The 16,846-nt window shown below is 32.9% G+C and overlaps 1 protein-coding gene across 6 annotated transcripts in view; it reads left to right on the top strand.

Annotated features, from left to right (window-relative positions):
* LOC143245062 (sorting nexin lst-4-like) overlaps positions 1-16,846 on the top strand; it is a 109,563-nt gene that overhangs the window by 50,545 nt on the left and 42,172 nt on the right. The window contains exons 1-2 of one of the 6 annotated variants that reach the window (XM_076490867.1): positions 10,402-10,601; positions 11,483-11,643. The exons of 2 other annotated variants lie outside the window; for them this stretch is intronic. Coding sequence is in view for 2 of the 4 variants with exons in the window: in XM_076490862.1 (XP_076346977.1) it covers positions 11,245-11,268 (24 nt within the window). In the remaining 2 variants the exon portion in view is untranslated. Of the gene's footprint in view, positions 1-10,394; positions 10,602-11,229; positions 11,269-11,482; positions 11,644-16,846 lie in introns of those variants that run through there. 3 more of the 6 variants (XM_076490865.1, XM_076490866.1, XM_076490862.1) reach the window with 3 other exon arrangements.

Genomic DNA, 16,846 nt, shown 5'->3' with positions numbered 1-16,846 from the left:
TTCTAGCCTGAGTTCGAGTCACAGCACACCAGGGAAACATCATCCTTAGATGAAACAGTGATCGGCTCGCTAAGCACTTGGGTTTGGCAACAATTTTTCTCCTCTGGCCAAATCGCTTGTCACCAGTAATGATACACCCTTAACTGGTACCGAAACTAGTTCTGATGCTAAATATATATTATTTAGAGGAATATTAACAAAGCCACCATCAATAGCCCGAGTAATAGCAGAACTCGAATCCAAAGGCAATATACCCTCTGACAACAATGACTGAGTCACCCCAATATCACATATAATATGAAATTAGCAGTGTAATTTGTCAAAGGTACAGAACTAACAAACGTGAAAGGTCTGAATTCCTCCCTAACTACACCAGTCTTTTTATCAGTGGCCAAATCAACAACAGCAGGTGATCTGGTGAAACTACTTCCATATGTGGACATAAACGCACTGGGTTTTCCTTTTTTTTTTCTCAAACTCCAACAGTTGGATGTAATACGATCACGTTTTTTACAGAAATGGCAGGCAAGCTTTGATGGTTTCAGTGAAGTATTATTCTGACTGTCTGGAGATGTTGAACTAGAGGATTGGATTTTTATAAGAATCCTCAACTTAGTGGATTTAACAGGTACAAGTTTTGGCTGAGTTGGCAGGAATTTCCTTTTATATAATGTAGTTTTAATCATCAGAAAGAGAAGCTGTTTTTTTAGTGTTTCAAATTTTTTTCATTGAAGTAGGTTTGGAGGTCAGCACTCGAACAGTGTTTAAATCCCTCAGTCAGACATAATTTTGATAGTTTGTCGAAACTGTCGCCATTATGCATAGAACTACACAATTGATCAAAATAAACCTCTTTTTCGTGGGTGAATTCCATATATGTTTGCTTATCTTGCTTGCGATAACCTCAAAACTTTTGGCGATAAGCCTCCACAACTAACTCAAATGCTTTGAAAATAGCTTATTTACTCTTGTCATAATCTATACAATCTTCTAGAGTCAGAGCAGCATAAGATTCTTATGCTTTACAACTTAGAACAATTTGTAATAATAATTACTATTTTTCGGTGGGTCATTCCATAGTTTGGATAACTTTCTCAAAATGTTGGAAATATTTATCAGCTTTATTTTCATTAAATGATGCTACTTTAATGTATCTGTTTAGTTCGAAGTCGTCATTTTGCCTTGGTCCATCGGAGTTTAGTATAATTTCCATTTTTTTCAGCCTAAATTTTTTCTCTGCTTCGGTACGGCCTTGTTCAATCTCGATTTGTTGGAATCTTAACTGGATTTCAAACCTATCTTTATCACTCAACTCTGATTGGTTAGTGGGGACGCTGATATTCCCCTAATGCTTCCTCAGAAAATAAATCATCATTGACTAGCATTTCAATATGTTTTCAGTTCATTTTTTTCATTGCGATGTTTATTAAAATACAATAATCTCGTGAAAAATAACTTCACATGTACAAGCACAATTTATTTGTGTTAATAAATTGGTTGACTTTTGAGACTGTGCATATTTACAAATTCAAGACCTAAAGTTTTCAAATATATGTAATCAGCTCGTTAATAAACTCACTTTCAATAGTGAATTATCAATAAAGTTTGTAAAATACTTTTTTATTTTTACATTTTCTCTTTTGCAACAAATAATGTTATCAACGACTAAATGAGATTCTTGAATCTAACAGAGAAAGGCTTAATTATGACGTCTAAATAATATTAACATCAGTGTTTGCTACGTTGCATTTTGTAATTTATTTTGTGTTCTGCTTTAAACGTAACATACAAAAGGTGAAATGCTCTTAGGCTTGTGAAGAGGAATGCATTCACTCGAAAAGCTAGCGTTTGAATAATTCTGTATATTAATAAATTCTTTAGTATATTATTTGAAATGGCCTAGCGCGTAAGGCGTGCGACTCGTAATCCGCGGGTTCGCGCCCGCGTCGCGCCAAACACGCTCGCTCTCCCAGCCGTGGGGGGCGTTATAATGTGACGGTCAATCCCACTTTTCGTTGGTAAAAGAGTAGCCCAAGAGTTGGCGGTGGGTGGTGATGACTAGCTGCCTTCCCTCTAGTCTTACACTGCTAAATTAGGGACGGCTAGCACAGATAGCCCTCGAGTAGCTTTGTGCGAAATTCCAACAAAACAAACAAATTATTTGAAACACATATATCACGCATTAAAGGCTTCAGATTTCGTAAATGTAACAACTGTATGACTTAACTTGTTCAGCATAAACGAAAGGGACTAGATAAAATATATATATAATAATTACTTTTATTATTGTTCATGGTAATGTATAACACTCTTCCTCAGCATGTATACATATACATATTTTTTGTTATTAACATGTCTATATTATTTCAGGTGTAACACTTAACATATATACAATTCTCTTATTTTTAAACTTATATAACCAACGCATGAACCTAAGTAAAATTTGATATAAATACATTTTATTATTTATATTTGACCTTGCATTTACTATTCAATATTGATAATCATCTTTAATTATTTATAACAGATTTAACTTCGAAGGCCTATATTTATAGAATTTATTTGTCCTGCTTATAAGTGATTAAAAAAAGTTTAGTTAATTATGCTAATAAGGTAAAATATGTGCATCTAGCAATTTTGCATGCATTGTATCCTAACTTGAAATGTTCATACAGTTGAGACTTTTGTTAAAATAAAAAAAAATATTCAGTTATATATGTGTGTATATTTAACTTACAAATATTTTACGTTGCTTTGTTATTTAGAAATTTTTCCTCTGTAACGTAACAAGACTAACCGAAAACGATCCCTATATATTTAACTCAAACATACTTTGATATTATAATAAGTATATAATAATAAATCAGTCACAATATGTAAAAATTTTTTAGTTATTTATTTTGTTAATTCCAGTTATACAAAAAAGTGTATAATGAGAGAAAGAAAGAGTGGAACAGTTTCAAAATCTCAGTTCTGTCTGCAGACTGGAATAATCGGATGACCCTAATCTGCACGCACAACCCAGAGTGTAAATGTTATATTATAAAAGAGAGAGAGAGATGAAAATATATTGTATCTTGTTTATAACTTATGTTACAAAACATTTCTCTTTCGCTCTTCATTTTTTTAATTTTAGAGGTTCTCATATAATATTTATAATGAATAAAAACGAAAGGCTTATGGTTTGTTTGGAGTTACAAAGTTATACAACGGGTTATCTGAAACAGGGTTTCTAGCAGTGTGTGTCCACAGACATATGGCTGTGCCACTGGGAGGTGAAAAACATATAGACTTACATGATTCATTGCCATAGAGAAAATCATCGATGTATTCTGAACTAGTGATTTTATTTCATGTTTTTAGAACATTTTTGAAACTGCAGAAAGCTTTCTTGTTACAGATAATTTAAAAATAGTTTCTAAAATAAGTTCTTGAAATTACTAGTTACGTTTTGTTCATTGATTTGCTATTTGATATTACCTATAAATGTACTTATCACAAGTGAGAAATCAACCACTTTCTTTAGATATTTGTAACACAATTTATATTTATGCATGTTCAAGTGTATTTGCATTTTATAATTGAAATACTAAAATAACATACGCATATCTGTATGTAAATAGATGTATAAGCAGATTAATTCGTTTTGACATGTGAATAAACTTTAGTGACAGAACAAAATAAATGCACATCAGACAAATATCAAAGAAATTCAAACTGTATCTCTTGCAAATCAAGGTAAAAAACTGATAGGTGCAGAGTGCCTAGATAAATTCGAATGCGTGTACAAATAAGTTATGCCCTATGAAATTATTTTAGTTCTCAGTGCATAGTCTATCTTAATTTTTCGAAAACAAAATAAAGAAGTAAAGAGAAATAAGGAAATTTAATTTAAAAAATTCCACAGTACGATGGTAAAGCAGCTTTTGTTGAAATCCAGCAAAATGTTTATTTTAACTTGTTTTCTAAAACCAAATTGTAAAGTCACTCACGACTTACAAGTAGGGGATTAATGTACACCATACATACATTCAATTAATAACTTCAATGGCTTATAAATTGTAAGCCTTCCGTATATGATAATATACGTTTCCCTGTATTATTACATTTTTATAAAACCTGATATAATGAAACGGAATATTGCTAAGAGAAACTAAAAGAAAACAAGAACAAAAAATGATAAACACCAAATAAAAAATTATTGAGGTAGATTTAAGTAACATTTCTTTGAATCTAGGAAATAAATAAATAAAAACCAGCTTAGTTCTGAAGAGATGATATTTTGAGACGCTTTGGTGCATTTAGATGTGGTCTGGCATGGTCAAGCGCGTAAGGCGTGCGACTCGTAATCTGAGGGTCGCGGGTTCGCCCCCGCGTCGCGCTAAACATGCTCGCCCTCCCAGCCGTGGGAGCGTTATAATGTGACGGTCAATCCCACTCCAGCCGTGGGGGCGTTATAATGTGACAGTCAATCCCACTATTCGTTGGTAAAAGAGTAGCCCAAGAGTTGGCGGTGGGTGGTGATGACTAGCTGCCTTCCCTCTAGTCTTACACTACTAAATTAGGGGCGGCTAGCACAGATAGCCCTCGAGTAGCTTTGTGCGAAATTCCAAAAAAACAAAAACAAAACAAACAAGCAGTTAGGTGTAGAACGTGAGAGCTTTATTCCCCAGATCTCGGATATAATGTATTTTAACGTGAATAACTTCGGTTTCCGTGTGACATCACTGTTACTTAAAAATACTTTGCATGAAAAATTAATATTGTCTGAAAAATGATGTATATTTTTCTCAGTAAAAAAACAACAAACACTAATAGATAAATAGTCTTATAATTAATGAAATTATACAACGTATATATATTAAGTTGGAGACGTTTTCCACTGACTTATTGAGTAACAATATTAAATTTAGAATTTGGAAAATACATAGTAATTCATCTAAAAACTACCAGTTACTTGTTCTGCCATGGATAAGAAAAATCGCTTCAAGAAATTTAAACGTTCTTTTCAGAGATAAAATCTTAAATTTATTTTTAAAAAGGTAGCAGGGGAATCTATTCCTACGCCATGGAGGAGTTTCACAATTTATATAATATTTCTAAAAGGCTAGTTTTCGAACACTTAACGCTTCGGCTCAAATCTAGCCACTATTATAACAGTACGAGACAAATACTTGTTGAACTTGTCATAACAAAACTGTTGAATATTTATAATTCAAAGAGAGGTTTATACGATGAATGTTTATCTGTTACTAATTAATGATTAGTAGAATGTGTGTTTGTTACAACAATAAACAAAATTTTGAATCATGGCCACGATATCGGTGGACACAACAGATAACCCGATGTGAAAACACACACTAGTACAAAGATAGGTTTGGATTGGTTTGGTTTTTGAATTTCGTACAAACTACACGAGGGCTATCTGAGTTAGCTGTCCGTAATTTAGCAATGTAAAACTAGAAGGAAGGCAGTTAGTCATCACCAACCACCCCCAACTCTTGGACTACTCTCTTACCAACGAATAGTGGGATTGACCATCATATTATAACGCCCCATGGCTGAAAGGGAGAGCATTTGGTGTGACGGGGATTCGTCCCTCAGATTACGACTCGAACGTCTTAAACACCTGGCCATGTCGAACAACCTGGTAATGAGCACAGCTAATTGAGAACACTTTTTTTTTTTACATGGTGACTTAGAGAGATTAGAATACATTTTTGTTTCCAAAACTGGGTACCTTCGCTGTTAACTGTATATTCGAATGTGATCTTAATAATAACTAACGAGGCTTGGCCAGCTTAGGAAATTAGGTTAATCTTAATTACACAAATTAGGCTAGCACTAAATATCAACCTCTGTAACACATTAACAACTCAAATGTCATAACTTTCAAGTTTATTGGAAGTAAGAATTATATAAATACACTGTATTTCATCAGGTTGACTTGGCATCTTCAGGTGATTGACAATCAATGGTTTGACAGAAGCACATGAATACAAATGACGCTCCAATCATTATGAGATCAGTTACATTAAGATTAAACAATCACAAGCATACAAAAATAGTATAAAATTGACAGTTACAAGGAAAATATCCAAGTCTTAAAGTTCAAAAGGGGTCAGCAATGGAATCAATAGATAGTCAAAGTCTGTAAATATAAAAATCATATATTTTTAATGTTGCATAAGAAATGTTATAGGAAGTTAAGTTTGGTATTTAAGGAAAATTAAATCAGTAAAGTTTTTCTGGGGACACAACTTAGAATGGATGGAATATATTTTGGAGATAAATACCACAATTTCATGGCCGTTGTTATAATTAGCTAAGATATGTGTAATTCATGCAAACTCCTGAAGCCACTTCAGTTGTTGTGGGATATGCTAGCCGGATTAGGTCACTGATCTGGAAAACTGGTTGCCACCAGAAACCAACAAGTCTCCCTGTCTTTAAAGGAATGACCAAGGAAAGTGTATTTACGTATCTAAAGTTTGAACGTATTTTGTAATGAAAATTGTGGAACAAAAGCAGCAGACTAATACGACGCTGTGAAATCTGGACTCAAATTTTTTATTGGATCCAGAGCATTATATAGTAGTATTTAACAGAGTTCAATCAAACTGTGCCAGTAATAATTGTTTGTTTCAGAGAAAAACTACACTGAGCTATTTGTTGTGCCCAACACGTGTAATATAACCTTAGAATTTAACGTTATCAAGTCGGTAAACTTACCAATGCCCTACCAGAAAGCGCCATTAATAAAAAAAGAAAAAAAGAGGAATGAGCAGTGGCTTGTTTCGCAATGTAAGCTAAGTAGATAGGATTATATTTACTATGAATAATTCTCACTGTGGAATGGTTGAAGCAAAATTAATGTTTATTTTCACTTTCCTGGTTTAATAAAAGTGAATACATTTTGAGAATGGACAAATCTGTTATGACTAAAGTTGCGGGCCCGGCATGGCCAAGTGGTTAAGGCACTCGACTCGTAATTCGAGGGTCGCGAGTTCGAATCCTCGTCACACCAAACATACTCGCCCTTTCAGCCGTGGGGGGTTATAAAGTGATTGTCAATCCCACTATTCGTTAGGAAAAGAGTAACCCAAGAATTGACGGTGGGTGATGATGACGAGCTGGCTTCCCTCTTGTCTTACACTGGTAAATTAAGGACGGCTAACGCAGATAGCCCTCGTGTAGCTTTGCGCGAAATTTCAAAAAACAAGCAAACAGTACTGAAAAGTGAGAACAAAATTATATTTCTTCATTTATGAAGGGCCCGGCATGGCTAAGCGTGTTAAGGCGTGCGATCTCGTAATCTGAGGGTCGCGGGTTCGCATCCCCGTCGCGCTAAACATGTTCGCCCTTTCAAACGTGGGGGCGTTATAACGTGACGGTCAATCCCACTATTCGTTGGTAAAATTTACATAATTAATGTAAATTTCAGGGGAATTAGGTGTGAGATACCTCAAGACTAGTGACATGCAAATCTTTATGACAGATGTACTGAATGGCTGAAGAATATAGCTAATTTGTGTGAAGAGGAACGTTATCACCTCAGAAGTCTCTCAATACCATTCAATTATTAACAAAAAACATATATGAATGTATATGAACATATTATGCAGATGAGTTGGTGGTGGGTGGTGATGACTATCTGCCTTCCCTCTAGTCTTACACTGCTAAATTAGGGATGGCTAGCACAGATAGCCCTCGAGTAGCTTTGTGCGAAATTCAAAAACAAACAAAAACAAAAAAACAATCATTTATGAAGAGATCGTTTGAATGCAGTTCGTTGCAAATTTTAGTTAACATTTTTATAGTAACAAATATTTAAGTGTAAGATATTAGTAATGCTCTACTTGATTGAATGTTTGGACATGGATTGAATATTTGTGATACCACAAAATATTTCCCAAATTTATCTGTAGTAGCATTATAAGAGTGACACCCAATCCTCTCGCTTGTGTGTTCGGGTACTGCTGACTTTCTTTTGTTCAAGTAGTTGAAAATTGGAGGCGACGGTAGATAAACTTAATAGCTTCACGACAAACACATTAATTGCTCGAATTGTTGGAATTATTTAATGTTATCATTTCGAATAACTAGGTTTATGAATAATATTTCAGGGAGACAGGTAATCTATATTTATTTTGTCGGGTTGTTATTCTTTTATTTCGAATATACGCATAAATTTAAAGCTTACCTATTTTTAAACTGATTAAGGTTATCCATCGCCAAATTACTGGATATACTCTTTGCCGATCCAATAATGAGATTTGATTTTTATACTTATAAAACACCCACAACAAGAGAATACAGAGTATAAACTGTTTTTATTTTTTCCTGTAAAGGACGTGAACAGTTTATCTGTAAATCTATAATCCAGAATGTTGGTCACTGAGGGAAATTCAAACTATCTTCCATATAAGTTTCCAGTGTTGTATTTTATTGGTATCCAGTCTTGAAGATAATTTTGCTGTGTGTAGTAAAAATTACATTGGACGTATTTATGTTGCTTTTGTGGAATTATTTTGACTGGTGAAAATAATGATCGAATCTTTAAAGAGCAGGATATTACAATGACGTCTATTATGATAATTATAAATTTTACAATGATTTGTTAATAATATGTAAAGGTGATATGAAATATAGTTACATTAAAAAAATCAATTGTTTGGGAAACTATTTTTTCACTAAAAGTAATATCCTTTTGTATGTATTTTCCTTTTTCATTGAAAATTAGTAGTATGTAGTTATAATATTATTAATAATAATACAAAGCTGTTTGAAATCAGATCGTATAAAATTTTAAGAAATGAGTAATATTTTAACTGTGCATATAATGTTATACAAATATCTTTTTTTAAAAAATAAATGCATTATTTTAGACATTCCAGTGAAATGAACTGTGTTTACATTATATCGAAATGTAACTTTAATAAACAACTACATAAATTGTTCAAATTTGCCAGGTTAGAAATCCCAGTTTTGTGGTAAAATTATGTGCGTATAATACTTGCAGCTTGTTTGGTACATGAATCCATATCATTTGAAAGAAATGAACGAATGAGCACATGGAATTTTTCGTTTTGTTGTTTTTACGTAAAATATTATGGTCAGTATCTTTCAGAGCAAAATTAGGGTTATCCATAAATGAATAAATAATTATTTTTGTTCGTTTTCCTAGAAATGTTGCATGAACTGTTCAAGGGTCATCTACACACCGCTAAGGGAAAGAAGTTAAACAACAGCACACAACGTTGGCTCTTGGTCTACTTTTCTCTGACTGTATAGGGAATTTTACTTTCACTCTTATAGCACATTCACAGTCCCAATATGAGGAATAAAGTGCTTTTGCGGTAAAGAAAAACAAACCAAGAACTACTGGATTTATAGTCCATGCATGCTTACTACAAGGCCACGTCTGATCTTTTTTGTTCGGCCTGTAAAATAATTTGCAAGTGTGCCCAGTTTATTTAAATCGATGTTCTCCAAACTGTGCTACGCATACTGGGGCATACGAATCTGTATAAATAGTAAACAATAATGAAAAAATTAAAAATAAATAATTACAAAGATTATGACATATGATCAGGATAACGCAATACAAGAACTTTTTCAAACTTGGAAAGGTGTAGGTGAGCTGGAAAGTTCGAGAAACACTAATATAAGTTATTCACTCACCATGTAGGCATCAAGTTTTTTTTTTTTCTTTTTCATTCAATGAGTTTACTTTCTAAAATAAAACAACTTGGATTTAAAATAGTTTTAACTGTTATATTGCTGTATTTTTTCAGTTTTCACTCAACCGTTGAAAGAATGAAGTCAACGTTTACAAGAACAAAATGCTAACCAATCGAACAAAGGAATTTTGCACTTTTTGTAATACCGTTGACCATATTGTACAAATCAACCTTATTTGTTTGTAGTTTAAACACAAAGTTACACAATGGGCTATCTATGCTCTTCCCTTTACGGATATCAAAAACCGGTTTCTGGAGTTGTAAGTCCACTGACATACCGCTGTGACACTGGGATCAAATTAATTTATTTTTGATGACGAGAAACCCACAGGTTAACCGGAAGGTAATCTTGGAAGGTCAAAACATTGTTCTCTGCTTTTCAAGAAAAGTGTTAATATTCATACCAGCCATTCTGAGAAACATATAAATTAACTTATATATAAAAACAAGTTATTACCATCTTTTATTTTCCAATCAAAAATGCCAAAACATAAACCGAAATATCATATAAAGTAAATTATTTATTAAATTAAGATTTTTATTTGCGTGCTTAAATTAATATTAATTATTATGCTTCAGCTAGAAGTGATCAGAATTATTAAAATTGTCAATTAAAGCATGATAAGAGACCTCTAGTGGGGAGTTTACTTAATTAAAAGACATGGTTAGTAGCGTATGACCATGAGTGTAATTTAAAGACACGCCTACAGGTTACAGTCGGTTTTTATGTTCTAGTAACGTATGTTAAATATGATAAGTAACTGGAATTGACTTGTTATGTGTTATTTTGTACTAAATAAATGCTTTTCGTCGCGTATGCTTATTTAAATTAGAAATATGTCTGTTTATGGTGTTCAGGTAGGTACATCATCATGATCTGACAGTTAATGCTATTAGTAGTACAAAAACTATAGTGAGTAATACTAGTTCAACTAGCTAGTCGTTATAACACTAATAGTGCAATTCACAACTACTAACAAATGGTATTGGCAGCGCTGTATTAGCAATAGTTTTTTTTTGTTTTTCAAAACATTAGCAATAGTAGTAAATAAAGTACAAAGCTGAGCGAAGCGTTTGTATTGTTTTGTAACACTAATATCGAATGTCAGTATCACTAACGATGTAAGATTAACAATAATAACAAAGGAAGTGCTAAAGTTTTCTGTGCAAAAACGTAAGCTAGTAATGGATGCATGAAGAGGCAACTAAAGTTTTTAATAATGAAGATGAAAACGGTTGACAAAACATAGTGTTTTATTTACGAGTTTGAACGTTTCAGTATAACATTATTCCATCATCAGTGAATTCTGTAAAGTATGTTACAAAGATGAGCATTACACAATTTTCAGATTTTGCTGCAGATGAAGTAAGTTATTTTGGAATGTCCAAACTTGTAAATAAAAGGTATGTTGTTTTTTCAACCATCTTCGTTACTGAAATACGCAGGCTTGTCCAAATTTCAAAATTAATTATCTGGGACAAACTCACTATCACTAAGGGTATGAAAACAACAGTTCTTGCAACCGTGAGTTTCCAAGCCATGTTAGGTCCTTCTTTTTGTTGTGCTCTCATTTTTTTACAAATTTATTTCATGGTTCTGCATTATTTTCACCATAGTAAAATTTTAAGGAGTAGAAACAGTTATCAATAGTTTATCATGGATTGTGTATTATTTATAGTAGTCTGTATGATAACTAAAGTTTAATTAGTATGTATTAAAATGTATTAATTACTTTTAGTTTATACACCACGTTTTCACCATCAAGCTGCAGTCTTTTAACGTGTGTCGTTATGTTCAGTTTCATTGCTGTTATTATTTTGTGTGATGAGTGGATGTGGGATTTGGCCATCAGTCTTTGGTTTTTGTTAGAAAGACAGGAGTGCTTTCAGTATTAATCATGTAAGTTAACAAATAGATTAATAGAACCAGAAGAAAATATATTTTGTAAAGGAATAATTTGTACTCTAACACTTAATGAAATACCCACAATAGATATGGTTATGATTTCAGAAGGAAGAATATACAATGTAATAAAAAAAAAAAAAAAAAAAAAGAAATATTGAATAAAATTAAGGCAATACCTCAGGAAGCCATAAAACATGAGCCCATCTACAATACAATTTTTTAGTAGAAAATAAACTGTCTCCAGGAACTTGAAGTAAAGAGAAACAATATTATAAGCTAATGTACCAGGCTGTATTCATGTCCTGTTTTCAACAACAAAAAGATGTAATTGTGCTCAAACTTTGGTCTGTAAGTGCAATATTGGAGTGACAGTCAAATTTTGTTATTTGATCCAATAATGGTTGATGGTAGGTAATGAGAACTATAGCTGCAAAATTGGGAATGTATAACACAGATAGGAAGCACGTACCTATGTGCAAATATCATAAAATGAACTAATATAGCTAACTTATCGGTAGACTGCAGTAAAAGTTGTTTTAAGTTGTAATCATGGACAAAATTCACCATAAACATCCAAATTGTAGTTGAAGATGGCCACTACAAGAACAAATCTAATTCAACAATTAAAACAGATTAAAATATGAACTAACTATTAAGAAGCAGAAACAATCTACTAACTGTAGCATAGCATAATTTCTGACATCTGGGGTCTACTAAAAATTCACAAATAATGATATCTTCTCCATTGCAAAATTAATGACAAAGATTTAGCATGCTACCCTTTAGCTAGATATACTGTAGATATTACATAACTATTAACCAGTAAAACATCTTTAAATTTTAGTAACTGTTAACTTCACACTGATTATAAAGCACTTGGTGGTTAGCCTTTGAAATCAGTGGCGTAGCTAGGGGAAGGACAAGGGGATGCATCTGTCCCTGGGTGCAGCATCAGGGGTGAGGTGAGTGCCAAATTGATGTTACATAATTAGAAATGAATTTCAGAATGAAATGTTTTCCCCTCTTAACCAATTAATGCCCAGTGTTCCATATATGGGAGTAGCAACATCATGTGTTGCCACAACTTGGTTGTGATTTAGTCACGTTATACCATAACGCTGTCTAAACATTGTGAAAACATCAGATTGCAATGCAACTTCCTGATGAATAATGGACGTTGCTATGTAATGTTGCCACAACATCGTAGTTGGTCCCATTTTTCTATTAAGTTGTCTAAATGTTATGAAAACATCAAAATACAGTCACTTCATAGCAAATAATCAACGTTGTTATGTAACATTATGTAAACGTTGTGAAATGTCACATTATATGCTGTAAATCGGTAATCAGAACACACATTACACAGATACTTCACCGAACAAAGCCGGTAAATAAATAAATAAATTGTCTATCACTTGATCCAGATTTTGGAATGCTACCATGGCCTCAGCACCCTGTTCTTTGGAAGTAACTGAACAGCTATAACAGATAATTGAAATGGGAGTTTTAATGACTTTACCAGACCCCTGTAAGTCTGGTAAAGCTGGCTTTCTTTTAGAAATAAAAGAACTGATGTCCACAACTAATGAGAATAGCTTGAAACAGATGTGCATTTTTATGGGAAGCTCGTATGATACAGACTCGGATGGCTTGGAGATGTTCTGTGAAATAATGGACTGCTGAATGCTACTCAAGACAAAGGCTGATGTTAAGCTTTTGACACCAGAGGACCTGCTTTGCTTCATTGTGCAGTATGGGGATGATGTATTTTCAAATCTGAGAGTTGGTCTGCAGATCTTACTGACTGTTGCAACATCTATTGCCAGTTGTGAAAGGCCTTTTAGTAAGTTAAAACTTATCCTGTCTTACCTAAGATCATCCATGAGACAGGAAAGATTGTCAGCCTTGGCTTTGCTGAGTGTGGAGCGAGAGGTTACCAACAGCATAAATTTTGAGGAACTAATCGATAAATTTGCAGCAGCAAAGGCAAGAAGAATTTCTCTTTAAAGTTACATAATTACATCCAAAGCATTATATTAAACTTTCTTTTACTTTATGTTAACTTTTCAGGTTACTATATCCAAAGTAATGTTTTAAGTTTTTGTAGTATTATTTTTGACTATTAGTATAAAATAATTCTGCATTAATTTTTTTATATGCATTCTTGTTTCTGATTATGTCCTTCCCTGTTATTCAATTATGTTTTCAAAGTACCATTGTTGCCTCAATTATTTCACTTTTTTCATTTCCTTCATATCCTAAAAATATGCCATGAAATGCAGGTTTTCATGTTCTGAAACTCATAAATTTCCAGGGAAGCATGATGGACTCCCTTATAGTTTACATTTTGTTACGAGGGGGCGTGAAAACTGACTTTGTCCCTGGGTGCTGAAAACCCTAGCTACATTTCTGTTTGGAATAAATTGCAGTTAGATGTGGTAGATGCAACAAGACAGAAAATATAGATGACTTGATAAGTACTTTTGCCATGATAATAGATGTTACAGCTTTCTGTATTGAAATAATATGCTTCCAATGTGAAGACAAATATTGCCAATAACAATAAGGAGTAGACATAGGCTTATCCCTGTCTACAGTATTCATTAACCTCCACATGGAATATTTTTGAACTAATGATTTTGAAATACTCCTCTAAGACTCAAACTTTGGTTCAAATACTTTAATGGCATACTTTTAGTGATGGCCAAACATGAAAGCCAAGAACCCAGAATTCATGAACTACCAGAAAGAACACCCTTTTGCAGCTCACAGTTGAATACTAGAAAAAACCTTCAATCACAGACATGCTGGCTTCTAAAAAGACAATTTCTGCTCTACAGGAGATTCACAAATATTGGTAGACATCTGAGCTGCAGATAAATAACTGTAACAGTACAAAGATAGATGTCACAGATTAGGTATTTAATCTGTGGACTTGTGTGAACAAGATGTGTAATATAGGAATGATTAAAATTAAGAACTAATGGATCATTACAACCCCCCTTAAAAATGAACCATCCTAAACATTCAGTAAAGAAAAAGATAACCACCAGGATAAGCAGGTATAAAATAAAGAGTGTGGCACAAAATTTTGTGAATGTATGGCATCAAGTATGCTTTTTCATGACTGTGTAAAATAATCAATTTTATTTAGGCTAATGTGGCCTTATTATTGAATTAAGAGTACTTTTCTTTATTCAGAATAGTCTCAAACTCATATATTTCAAGTTTTTAATAAGAAAAGCTGTCCTCTTTTTGGATGTAGGATCAGATGAGAGCTTGCCACAAAGTTAACATTATTTTCCTAGTGTGCTGTGAGCACAAAGTTTGGGACACATTGGTGTAAATTAACTCAAATTGAAATGCTTGTTGTTACTACTTCTGTTAAACTTTTAATAGAAGACTGGAAATAGTTTTCTGAGGAATTTTAAGGGAAAGACTAGTTAACTGGAGTAGTGGTTGAATAGAATAAACCAAAGTTTCATTAATGACATTATTTTAAGTAATGGAGTTTCTCAGGAACCAGTTCTTGGGCTTTTGCTCTTTCTTACTTACATTAATTTCACTGTTAAGGGCATAATTATTAAACTAGTAAAATCTGCTAATGACATTAAACTATTGGGTATTTCTAGATGTATTGCTGAATGACTTGAATCAGTTGGTAGGTTGGACGTGTATTTGGCAATTATCTATAATTATATTGAAGTTGAAGGTAATGTATTTGTAGTATCATAATTAGGAATACTTGCTTAATATAGCTGAGATCAAAATTGGTAGCATAGCTGAAGAAAAGGAACTTGTCATATTGGCAGCTAAGGCATCCAAACCGTCAAAACAGTGTCCTGTTGCTAGTAAGACATAGAACATTTTGGGGGTGTACTTACAGATATGTTAATCTAAGCAAAAACACCTTGTGTGAAAAATAGATGAGCTGAAAAAAGGATTGTACAACTTGAAAGAATGAAATCAGAATTAGTGGCCAAACTGGTAGCTACTCTTATTGCAAATTTTACACCAAATATTCATCCATTAGTCAGCCAGACAAAGTTTCTTATTCAAGAAAGTAACAATAGTAACTCACATTAGCTTTAGGATTTCAACTTTATTAATTGGAACAGACCTTTCTTTTACAGAACCAACAAAATTCTGTAAGATATGTGGTGGTAGTTTTTTCTCTCTAAAATAATGTTAATTGCTTTCTTTATGACAACACTATTGAATTTAGATTAACATTTTTTGTCATTACCTTCATGCAATTGGTGTACAGCTCTATCAAGCTTCATTATTTACACTGATTGCTTAAGCTAATATAATGTCATGTTAAATACTCTTTGAGATAGCCTCATAAAATTTAGTAAATTTGTACTAAAAAGTTGGCAATGAATAATAACTATCCATCTGTACGATTCTTTTGAAACCTTTAGCTAGAAACTGCTAATCTAGTTTGCTTGGTCTGTCTAATATTTAGGTATCTGCCTGTCGTTTCACCTTGTAGTTTTGCTACTATGAACCAGCTATTCTTAATCTGAATGACAAAAAAACTAAAAATTGTCTGATTTTACTTTTAGATGAAGCAGTGAAAATGCTAGACTGATAGCTCACATGACTTTTTGTTGTATAGGCATGCACAAAAAGTTTTGTCAAATAATTTTGCACATGTAGTTTGTTATTACACCAAGTGAGACTTCTCATTGTAGGTTGAAAAGATCTATCAGTGTACAAAATTTAACAAAAAATCCATAAAAGTTAAGTATATATTTTAATCAGATTAAGTTTTTGTACTTTTGGTGCAAAAAGAATAAAGGAAGAAACTCGATCACAATTGGAAACCTTGTATCTTGGGTATTTTTTAATGGATTTCCTTAAAGTTTGGTATGTAAAGTAAGAGCCCAGTAGAGTATTTCTAGTGAAAATGTGATTAAGTTACTATAGTCCAAGATACAGAAGGTATTGTTAACACACACTGTGTTTTGCAGTAGGCTGTTTTGGCTGCATGACTACAGTACAACGTGTTTTGATTGCAAGTTAAAACAAATAATTATCCCTCTGTACAAATAACTTACTAGGTCTCACTTAGAACATTGTGTACAGTTTTGATTATTTAAGAAATAATTCTAAAGAAAGCAATTAAAATGATGGTGTGATACAATGAGAAAATTTTGTTTATTTCAATTAATTAGACAAATACATGAAATGT

This window comes from Tachypleus tridentatus, chromosome 2 (genome assembly GCF_004210375.1).
Source record: "Tachypleus tridentatus isolate NWPU-2018 chromosome 2, ASM421037v1, whole genome shotgun sequence".
In the NCBI taxonomy this organism is placed as follows: domain Eukaryota; kingdom Metazoa; phylum Arthropoda; class Merostomata; order Xiphosura; family Limulidae; genus Tachypleus; species Tachypleus tridentatus.
This window is presented reverse-complemented; position numbering and strand designations above follow the sequence as displayed.